This window comes from Vitis riparia, chromosome 18, assembly GCF_004353265.1.
Source record: "Vitis riparia cultivar Riparia Gloire de Montpellier isolate 1030 chromosome 18, EGFV_Vit.rip_1.0, whole genome shotgun sequence".
In the NCBI taxonomy this organism is placed as follows: Eukaryota; Viridiplantae; Streptophyta; class Magnoliopsida; order Vitales; family Vitaceae; genus Vitis; species Vitis riparia.
The window spans coordinates 24,488,477-24,500,677 of record NC_048448.1 but is presented as its reverse complement, the minus strand read 5'-3'; the positions used below and the strand labels follow the sequence as shown (position 1 = coordinate 24,500,677).

General features: G+C 40.5%; 1 protein-coding gene across 1 annotated transcript in view; it reads left to right on the top strand.

Moving 5' to 3' along the window:
- Positions 1-380: 380 nt before the first annotated feature.
- The window catches only part of LOC117906795 (exocyst complex component SEC5A-like), a 61,122-nt gene continuing 49,301 nt past the window's right edge, over positions 381-12,201 (top strand). The window contains 2 exon segments of the mRNA XM_034819998.1: positions 381-814; positions 817-887. Coding sequence (XP_034675889.1) covers positions 484-814; positions 817-887 — 402 coding nt within the window. The 5' untranslated portion in view covers positions 381-483.

Sequence of the window (12,201 nt, the reverse complement as noted above, 5' to 3'; positions counted from 1 at the left end):
GAACAACCCCATTTTTTGAGTTTTAATGAATTTTCTTTCTATTTTTTTATTTAAATTTTCAATTGATATTTCTAATAATTGATTGATATTTTCATAAAATATAACCATCAATATTTTCATAATTTGATATTTTAATCCTTACTTTGAATTAGGAGGAGGAATTTTCAACCCAAAATTATTAGGTACAATGGTTAATTAGAAATTGGAATATAACTATATTTCAAAAAATAAAAAAAATCCTACAACGGAATCGGTCTCCTTTGTCGCTCCATCGAAGCTCCACGTGGCAGTCAAGGAAGTAGACAATTCAGAACATAAAGGTGCGAGCGATTACATCATATCTCCCCTGAACCTCCTCTTCAACATCCGAGCATTGTCTCAAAACACACACAACATAATAGCCATCATCACTACTCGTCAGATCTGGAAAAAAAAAAGGAAAAAAAAAAGGAAAAAGAAAAAGGAAAGAAAGAGGGAAAAAGGATGTCCAGCGACAGTGATGACGAAGAGGAGCTTCTACAGATGGCGCTGAAGGAGCAGGCGCAGAGGGATGTCAACTACAACAAGGCGGGGCGGGCATCGAAGCCTGTGGTCAATTATGTTCAGGCACCTCCGCACCCGTCAACGGCGGCCAAGCAGAGGAACCCTAACCCTAATCCTAATCAGAGGCCTCCGGCGACGCAGAAGGGTCGGAGGGGTGGAGTGGAGGATGAGGACGATTCGGAGGTGGAGATGCTGAGCATATCGTCCGGGGACGAGGACTCGGTGAAGGATCGGGGGGTGGCGGCCCGGAGTCGGGGCGCCGGCGGGCGAGGGAGAAGGAGGATGGGGACAAGGGGTGGGATGGTGGGGAGCCCAATTGTTGGAAGACAGTTGATGAAGCCGAGGTACGTTTTGTTGAATTTTATGTGTGTTTTCCTTTTTTTTTTTTTTTTTTTGTGGGTTTGTTTGGATGGGAAAAAATGTGGGGAAAAGCGAGAAAGTGTTTTGTTGTATGTTGAAAGCTGAGGAGAAAGAAACTGAAATTTGGAGTTCATGTTTCCATAGGGTGAAAATATTGGCTGCACTGAGGGAAATGGCTGAATTGGATGGGGAGACTTAATAGATATTGGGTGGGGAGATTAGTGCAATTTTGGTTTTGGGGTGTTTTTTTTTTTTTTTTTAAATGTAGGAAACTGAGGAGAGAGAAGGGAAATTTTAGAATCTGTACCTTTAGAAGGTGAAGAGATCCACTGAACTGAGACAAATGATTGAATTAGGGTTGGTTGAGTGTAGATTATAGTTTCTTGTGGTCAGTGAGCCTGAGCTATTTGGATGATAAGACTTGGCTTTATTTTCGGATTTTTTGTGGTTTCTTTTGGGGGACAAGAACATACATGAAATGGAGAAGTAGTAAAGGATTTGAATGCTTGGGACCTGAGAAAAGAAAAGGTGTTCTTATCTAGGCTTAATGTGATATTTGGCTTTGTTAAGGTTTTCGTTCTTGGGTGGCCAAAACAGCATAACACTTGAGAAGTTACGATCTTCAATATTGAGAGTGACTTTGATTTCTAATGGTTTGAATTATATAATTTGAGTTATCTTTGTGTTGAGAACTTAAAAACTAACCTGAACTGAGGGATGGTTAAATTATGGTCTTTGAGGGTGAAATGTATGGTTATCTATGGGGTATTGACTTAGACTTTTGTGGATTGTTTAGGTGGCAAGAAATTGTGGTGAAAGAAAGCAAATAAGGTTGCATGGAATCTGATTTTCAATTCCATTGTTTTGGTTGTGTTAGGTAGAATATTTGGCTCGAATCCATTGGTATTATATTAAAATTCTGTACACTGCAAATCTGTCAATACATGTTTACAGTAAAAACAAGATTTTCATATTCCCCAAGCTATAAGAATTCTAAACAAAATCCAGGTCAGAGAAACCAACTGCAGAATAGTGTTTTTGAATACACATAATGTGACTATTTGGATTATTTGTGATAAATTTATGTTTTCCGAACTGAAACTGCATAATGTATACAATAAAATTTTTATTTGATGTCTTTTTAGTTTTCTTCAGTGAGCAAATGGGGGACCTATTGTATTACTGTTTTCCTTTCTCATATATATATATTTTAAATTGAATGGATTTGGGATTGAGTAAGACTGTAAGAACATTGTTTTTCTGATTATCAGAAGATAATAAAATTATTAAATCTGATATAATAGTGTCATTGTTTATGTGCACTGAATCATGTAGTTCAAGTGGGATTTTGTTTTAATTAATTAATTAATTTTTTATTTCATGCTAAACAATATTTATTTGAACTTTTGGCAATTTGATTTCCTCCTATCTCCCAGTGAAGATAAATCCATACTTCACTGTCTCTGACAGGTGTGACTGGGTATTGTGAAAACAGTTTTCTTTTTGTATGTCATCCATCATTAGCGGCCTCTATTAGCAGATACTGTAACTAAAAAGTCGTGGCTGTTCACTGGATGAGTTTTTAAGGAATCATGAGTGTCAACCTTATAAAAACGGAACTATGCAAGTCTGAAGGCTGTTCTACAACTTATAGAATGAGGCTAGATAATACCTGACTAAAACCAGGATAACAGAGAAGATTTAACATTAAAGTGAGGGAAAGTGAGAAGCAAGTAGCATTGCTGCAGGAAAAGGTGGCTACAAAAAATACATCATTGAATTATTTTAGAGGTTTGTTCTACCAAAATACCTCTGATGCATTAGTCTGACAACTTGATCTGAAATTTCTTCCTAGCCACAACTTGTATTAACCTCTGTTCTTAGAAGAAGTCTTACTTCAATGCCTTTGCAAAATCTAAAGACTTCATAGTGCTTTTCTCTCTTTCTTTCTTCATCCCCCCCCACCCTTTTTTTGTTTTCTTTTTCCTTAATTTGACAAGCAAGAAAAAAAAAAAAACAGCGCTTATAAAAAAGAGTGTACCAGAGACATAAATCAATTCTAGGGCACCAAAAGGCAAAAACAATACAAAAAGCAATAATCATCCTTCCCCTCCAAAGAACCAAACCAATCGACTAAATCTACCATAGACATTGTTGGTTCATTTTAAACCCACCCTCACTAACTCTAAAAAGAAACATAATAAAGGAGAGTTCTAGCATTTGATTCGTTTGTTCCATGTCCTTAAAAGATCTATTATTTTGCTCCTTCCAAACAATCCAGAAAACATAAGGTGATAACTTTCGATGCTTTCTCTTTTTCTTCCCCACAAAGGGTCCTTACCAACTTAGTAGAACCCCTTTAATTGAAGTTGACATCATCCACTCTAACCTTAACTAAGAGTTAAGGAGAAAAATATTGGTTTTGATGGATATATCGATAATTTGATTTTATGGATATATTGGGAAATGGTGGTGGATATTTTGATACAGGGATGAAAATTGATCAAATGTCATGGAAATATTGAAAAAAACTCTTAGAAATGATATAAGAAGCGATAATAGACATTTTGAAATTGTTTTGTTGAAGAAATTGATATATATGATAAAATTTGTCATATTCAACAATAATATCGTTTGCGTCAATAAGAAAAATGAATTTTGTAATTGTACATTCATTATTAAGTTATATTAAATATTATTCGATAATAATATCAAAACATTTAATAATAATATGTCTAACTTGAAAACATATTTAATATTAAAATTATGATCCATTTACTTCAAATGTATTTAATGATATCAAATAAATGATGATATATGTATGATATCATGATTTGTATTTTTTTATTGTTAACAACTAATTAAATGAAACTTTAAAATAAAATAATTATAATTAATTTATTTTATTATCTTGTTTTCCCATATATATATATACATATTAAAATTAATTTAATTAAAGTGAAATTCTAAAAAGAATAATATATATTTATATTTACATTCCTGTCATTGGACCAAAGTGCCTAGTTGGTTAACTACTTAAGAACCTGGTAAGCAAACTAGGTTTGTATCCTCTCATTTCACTTTTGTGCATTTGGTAGGCATTTTTGGGCATTTGATTGCATTTTGGGCATTTGATTTGCATTTTGTAGGTGTTGACCCACGTTGATCGGTCAAAGTAGCAATAAAATCACCAAAAAATCCAGATAAATTAGGACAAAATTGATAAATCTTGAAACATTGCTGGTAATTCACAAAAAAAAAAAAAAAAATAAAATCCGTGAATGGATATATCCTACCTTGATAATTGTGTTGGGCTCCATTGAAACACAATATTTCCATGAAATATTGCCAATATCAGCAATATTTTCGTCCGTGACCTTAACAAAGAGAAAACTAGCTGTAACAAAATTCTTGTTTTGGTGCAATGTTGCAAAAAGTGGTTTGTCTTTCTCATCTTTACACAAAAAGCAGTTATTCATCATAGTCCAACCTCTCCTTTTTGGCTGATCTATAATAAGGATTTTTTTTTTGATTGGAAACGACGCAAAGATATATTGATAGCGAAAAGAAGTACAATAAGAAGGATGAGAAATCCTCCCACCAAAAGCAACTAAATTACAGGAAAATACACATAAACAAACGAACTCCCACTAAGGACCAATCCTTAAGGAGAACACGCCGCTATCCAATCTAGTTGAATCACATTAAGGGGAGTCCCCTTAAATGCCTTGGAACAGAAAGCCCAAAGGGAAGCAAGGAAAACAATAGTGTCCCAAAGGAACTCTGAATTCCTAACTTTATCCTCGAAAATCCTTGCGTTTCTTTCCCACCACACAACCCGCATTAAAGCGATGCTCGCAGCTTGCCACAATACAATCCCTCTCTTAGAATTACCGAAGCCTTTAAATTTGATGAACATCATGTCATATATACTCCTTGGAGGAACCCAATCCATCTTAGCTAGCTGAAATAACCTGTGCCACAACCCAATCGTCAAGGGACAATGAAGAAAAAGATGATCTGCTGATTCCCCATGCTTCATGCACAGAAAGCAAATATCAGGACTAAGGGCTTTGTAGGGTCTTCTCACTTGTAACATGTCATTAGTATTCACCTTCTTGTGTGCCACTAACCAAACAAAGGACTTCACTTTGAAAGGAACTTGAGAATTCCAAACGAACTTTGAAGGAAAGACCTGAGGAGATCCAGAAGATTGAGATAATGCTAGAAAAAAGGATTTGACTGAAAAAATCCCTGAAGAGGATAATGGCCATGATCTGGCATCTGGGACCAAAGGAGAAAGATACAAATCATCAATGGACTGCATGAGGCCTCCTAAGTCCTCAATCTCTGAATCTGACAAGTTACGGCGGAAATTCAAATTCCAAGAGAAAGGACGAGATGGACCGAGAACTGAAGAAATAGAAACGTTTTTATCCACAACTACTCTAAATAGTCTTGGATATTGGATTCCCAAAGATTGGTCCCCCCACCACAAATCTTCCCAGAACCGAATTCTTTCCCCGTTTCCTACCACATACCGAGTAAACAAGGAAAACCCCTGAAAGACTTGTGCTATAGCCTTCCATGGACAGCGATGCGACCATCTGACTAAAGTGTTAGCATCCCAACCATTAGAGTGAGAACCATAAATGCTTAAAATGACCTGATGCCAAAGAGCTGAACCCTCTCTAGGATACCTCCATAACCATTTCCTTAGAAGAGCTAAATTCCTCCAAGAAATATTCCCAAAACCCAAACCCCCTATTGTCTTTGGTTTGCACACAACATCCCACCTCACTAAGTGATCCCTTTTGCCTTCCCCAACCCCTGACCATAAAAAATCCCTTTGCAACCTCTCAATTTTTGCAGCCACTGAAGCAGGCATCTTAAATAAGGAGAGGAAGTAACATGGCAAATGGGTAAGGCAAGATTGGATAAGAGTTATCCTCCCCCCGAAGGATAAGTAGGCCTTTTGCCACCCGTCTAACCTTCTTGAGATTCTCTCAATCACTGGATCCCAAAAGCTACACGCCTTAGGGTTCCCGCCTAAAGGGAGACCCAGATAGAGAATAGGCCATCCTGACGCCTTACAATCAAGCATCACAGCCAATCTTGAAAGATGAGCCTGATCAAGATTGATGCCATAAATACTACTCTTGTCAAGATTGACCTTGAGCCCAGAAATGTGCCCAAACACTAACAAAAGACTCTTCAGAGTCTGCAGCTCTTCCTCCCTTGAGTTAGAAAAGAATATGGTATCATCAGCAAATTGCAAATGGGACACCCTAATTCTATTTCTACCCACCCTGAAACCCTCCATCATATTTCTTTCCTCTGCTCTCTTAAGCATCCTACTCAGTACATCTGCGACTAAAGTAAACAGAAAGGGAGATAAAGGGTCGCCTTGTCTTAATCCTCTTGATGCCTTAACCCACCCTTTAGCACTACCATTCACCAAGATTGCATAAGAAACCGAAGATAAACATCCACTCATCCATTTCCTCCATCTAGGACTGAACCCCTTCTTTTCCAACACATGATCCAAAAAATCCCACTTCACGTGATCGTAGGCCTTTTCAAAGTCAATTTTAAATACGATGCCTTCCTCCCCTGACCGTCTTCTCTCATCCACTATCTCATTCGCTATAAGAACCGCGTCCAGTATTTGTCTCCCTTGAACAAAAGCGCCTTGAGAATAGTGGATGGTCTCCTGTAGAACCCCTCTAAGGCGCCCTGAGAGCACTTTGGCAATTATCTTGTAGAGACTAGTGATCAAACTAATGGGTCTAAAGTCTGATATTCTCTTTGACAAACTCTTTTTGGGTAATAGAACAATGAAAGAGGCATTAGTGCTTTGATTGATAATGCCACTCCTATGAAATTCCGCAAACACTCTCACCAACTCCTCCTTCATCACATCCCAACATTCTTGGAATACGGCGATAGTAAAGCCATCAGGCCCCGGAGCCTTGTCCCTATCCAACTGAAAAATGGCCTTATAAATCTCTTCTTCGGTGAAAGGGGAGTCTAATCTTAACGCACTCTCTTCCGAAATAGGGGACCAATCTAATCCTTCAACGCCCCAAGACTCTCCTGTAGGACTTGTGTAAAGCTTTTCAAAGTAATGTAAGATCTCCTCTGTGATACTCTCGGCATTCGTCAACACTAATCCCCTCTCATTCTCCAACTCCTTGATATATTTCCTATTTCGTCTGCCATTAGCCACTTTATGATAAAACTTAGAGTTGCAATCCCCTTCCTTGACCCATTTCACCTTAGCTTTTTGTCTCCAATGAATTTCCTCCCTCAATATTAGTTCCTCTAGCTCCCCTTTTCTTGAGGCTCTTTGGTTTAACAAATCAGAATTGAGACCCCCTTCCTGCTCAATGATGTCAAAGTTAGCTAACTCATTAAGAATACTTTTTTTCTTTTCTTTAAGCTCTCCAAAAGAAAACTTATTCCACTCCTTCAATTTGGCTTTAACATATTGAAGTCTTCTCATGAATTTATGACCTTCCCATCCGTTTTCTTGAAACCCACTCCACCAATCTCTAAAGATCTCCTTGAAATTAGGGTGTTTTAGCCACATATTCTCAAACCTAAAAGGTGTTGGCCCCCACATAAACGGGTTGGTATCCATAACAATCGGCCAGTGATCCGAGGTCCTTCTGATTAAGGCTTCTTGAAGGCCTTGGGGAAAGAGCATCCCCCACTCATTTGAGTAGAGAAAACGGTCCAGTCTCTTACACACAGGAGATTCTTGCATGTTTGACCAAGTAAATGAAGCATTCCGAAGAGGTGGGTCAAGCAATTCACATTCTCTAATAAAACTATCAAAGTCCCTCATGCTTGGTGTTAGACTAGAACCCTCCATTTTTTCTGATCTTCTCCTTATGACATTAAAATCGCCGCCCACACACCATAGCGGGTAAGTTAATCCATATATGTCAAAAAGTTCCACCCAAAAATCCTTCCTAAGTCTGGGACTGTTTGGACCATAAACGGCGGAAATCCAAAGAGGACCACATCCGTCCAAAGAGAACTTGACTGATACCGAGAAAGATCCTATTACCACCTCCTCTCTACGCAGATTTTTTGAATCCCAGATGATTAAAATCCCACCTGATGCCCCAGATGCCGGAAGAACAACCCAGTCTTTATTTCTGACTGTCCAGACACTACCCACAAACCTTCTATCACAATTCTCCTTTTTTGTTTCCTGAATCATCACAACATCCGGATTCTCTGACCTAAGAAAATCTTTAACCATCCTACGCTTATTCCTTGAACCCAAACCCCTAACGTTCCAGCTGATAATTTTCATGGGAAAACACAAAGACCCTAACCTTTCGATCCAAAACCAACAAGTCTCAATAACTTGTAGGGCCTCTGTTCTTCCTCCTGGAATACACCTTAATGTCAAGAGAGCTTAAAACCTCTCGCACTTTGGCCATTTTCCCGGGGGACAGACCATCAATAAGGAAATCACCTGAATCCTCCTCATGCGATCTGCCAATAGGTTCCTTAGGGGTGCCGCTCTCGGTCAACTGGTTATATAAAGCACCCCGGTTCTCCTCCTCAACTCGATCAGGGATGTCACCATATTTTAAATAGTCGACACCACCTTTTTCATAAAAAAATTTTGAAAAAACTTGATTTTCCGTAGGAGACTGAGGAAGAGGGACTGAATTGGGGAGAAGTGGACCAGAGGGACTCATCAAAGGAGAATCCGGACTATAGGAAGGAAAAGAAGGAGACTCTGGTGGCTGAGAAGAAGAGGGCTGACATACCTCCAAGTTTTTGGCTCCCGGAATTTCGCAAATCCCCTCAAAGATGAGTCCTTTACCTCTGATTAATGAATTAGAAAGTGAATCCATGTCTGACGAGCTACGCGGATCACACCCCACTCGTCCCGTTAGCCCTCCGTTGCCTTCATCACGGCTCGCCAAGGTGTTCTCCTTCGAGAGATTACCAGACAGAGGACATCTGGAGAAGGGATTCCCTCTGGTTCCTTGCTCCATCATAAATCCCATCCCGAACTCCGCTTTCATATTGCGGTCTTCACTAGACGACGACGAACCCCGTGTGAAGATAGGTTCACTGCTACACCGATGACCCTGTCGTCGACCGGCGCTTGGAGGGAAGAGGGTAGACCACGTCTTCCTTGAAATTGTCGTCTCTTCCTCGTGCGTAGCATCTCTCGCGTGAACCGCTGGGGCTTTCCCCTTCCTCGCTTCGATTTCTTCCTTTCGCGACCAGGCATCCATACCAGAGGGCTTCAATCCACCTAAGTTTTGGCCCAACCCTGACGGGCCTTTAATCTTGCAGCCCACGGTGGTGTCTGACGATGGACTAGGGTTGGAACGGGACTGGGCCTTTAACTCAACGGCCCGACCTTCTTCTCCAAAGAAAGCCGCGGCGCCGGCCCTTGCACCTTCTGGACATAGCGTCGTGGTCGCCTTTGCAGAGGAAACATCTCGCTGTAGAGTAGGGGACGAAGCCGATGCAGACTGGTGGCCTTGAGGAGCTTCTGGGCCATCTTGAAGCCCGCGATGCCTCATCCCACTATGGGCCCTTGCCGAGTGGGCTTTAGAAGAGGTCTCAATCTCGGGCCCAATAAACTTTTCTTCAGCTGGGCCCAAGTTGCTCCTTCCCCCTCCTTTCTCCCCTTTATCCGCCAACCTCGTTCTCGGCTGCCGATGACGTGCCCGGGGAAGACTCCTCTTTCTGTAGCACTCAATGTCCCTATTACTACCTCGTAGCCCTTCTACAGCTTTTGACGACTGCGAGACGCAACCTCCAGCTTTCACCCACTCGTTCCTGCTACGGGTTATCTCGGACGTGACATCGTCAGCTTCGTCATCTTCTCCGGTGACTGAAACTGCTACTGTATAGGACCAGTCCCCATCTTCCACCTCAAGCAACGCTGGTAACACGACGTTTGGAAGCATCTCCACCCATAGCTTCGCCCTCGTCAAGTCCACCAGCTTCAAAGTTTCCTTTGCCACCTTCGTTACCCTCCCCCACTTCTTCAAAATGAAATTCAACTGAACTTCATCCCACAAGTGGAACGGGAGACCTTTCAATACTAGCCATCCCCTTCTGAACTTTCCTTGAACCACCATATTTTCCTTAGGCGACCATTTCCTTAACAGAATCGTCCTTCCTTTCACTGAAAGTCTTCCCTGATCATGAACCCTATCCGCTCTCCTTGTTGAACTCGCAAAGAAACATCCTTTGAAAGCAGAAATGGGATTTATGGACACCATTCCTTTCATCCCCATCATCCTCGCAATGGCTCGTCCTTCGTGAGTCCAGTCTTGAACTTTTTCTTGGCTTTCACATATTACAGCTCTGGCCCATTTTCCAGCTGACAGCATACCTCCAGACCTCAACCCAGCCTCTGCCACCACTTCTGCATATGTCCGTCCACCTCTGAAAGTGTCCCCATACATCCGGATATCACCATTCTTCTCCTTCGAAACTCCTCCGTCTCGTTCAGAATACTCTTGCACTGATAGGATCGCCTTCCTAAGATCTTCCCACCCTCTCCCTTTGACGCCCTCGGGGACGACAAGAAATAAAGGTTTTCTTTTTGTAACAAATTCTGTAATTTTCATGAACCGCCCTCTGTTATTGGAGCATATCTCCATCAAGAGAGTCTTAGCCTTGCCCCTGATCTTTCGCACAAAACCTCTGGAAGCCTCCATCTCCACAGCTTTCTTCAAATGCTCCACCAACCAATCCAGCTCCTCCATGTCAAATCCTATTGAAGCTACGAAACCTCGTCTCCTCTCTGTTACTGATACCCAAGTTCCACCATTCAATCCTTCAAACTCTACCTGAAACGACTTTTTCTCCACAATAAACCTATCAACTTTGCACTTCATCTTTAAGATTGCCTCAGTTCCACTCTCACAAATGTGTGCTTACAGTGAAGAAGCTAAACCTAGCTATGGTTGTGATGATATCAATCTTCATGCATAGATACCCCACAACAAAATGGGGTAGAAGAGAGAAAAAACAGACGTCTCTTGGAAGTTGCTAGGTCTTTACTTTTTCAAATGAGTGTTCCAACAAGTAGAGAATGTTGGAACCCTAAGGATAGTGCGAGGTACATGAAACGAGTAGAGAATGATAGTCTTTTGCTTTTGCAACGAATTATTAATGGAGATACTTGGGGAGACGAAGCATAGAGCAGACAAATACTTTTGTTCAAGCCCAACCAAACTCTTAGGAAGCTCAAAATCATTTTGCTCTTCAGAACTATTTAAAGATGCAGATTCAGATGATTCCAATGCATCCATCACAGAAGAAAACTCATCTGTTGTGCTACAGGCCTCGGAATCTGCAGTACCAACAGGCCCATTTGAGTCTCTTCTTTCGGCAGAACAAGGGGAAACCAAGGTGTCTTCCAATGTAAATCTGATCTATAATAAGGATCCTACTCCAACTTGCCTTCTATGCAAAGAACCCCACTTTTGTTGGCACCCAAGGGTTCCAAATAACATCTTTCAGAAAGGGATTATATTTCCTCGACATTAAAAAGAAGTATAAAGATTCTCATAAAAAAAAAAAAAAGAAGTACAAAGATTTTACTGAAAACATTTTGCTCTTCGTTTCTAACCAGAACACCTTATCCTTATCATTCCTGCTTACAGCCTTTTTTTTTATTTTTATTTATTTTTATCAGATCTGCTTACTGCTTTCCTTTGCACCCTTGAAGGAAATTCCTCCATTTTGTGTGCTCCTAGCCATGTAATTGTCTTACAAAAGAGGGGCTTTAACATCCCCTTTCTTGTGACTGTTCTCACACATCTGCTATTGAAGATTCCTTTGCAGTAGCTCAACCAAAAATTGAAGGAAAAGAATCACTTAAAATTGATTCAGCACACCACCTGTACTTCCAGGACTTTACCCTCCTTCCATATTTCACTGTGAAACTATATTTGCTTTTAACAACATCCCATCCTGTTTTATTGCCTTCCATAAGCCCACTTCATAACTATCCCGTACATTACATGAACTCCATCCTCCTTCTCCCTTAAATTTCCCTAGTATAATCCTTTTCTGTAGAGCTTCTCTTTCTTTTATGAACCTACAATTCCATTTGCCAAGCATGGACCTGTTGGGCACAATCAGAATTCTTGATACCAAGACCCCCTACTTTTCTCTCCTGTGTAGACAATTAAACAGTTTACGGGATGGCCTTTGTTCTTTGATGATCCCCCCACAAGAAATCTCTTTATATCTTCTTGAGCCTCGAGCTCACTCTTCTTGGAATAATGAATAAGG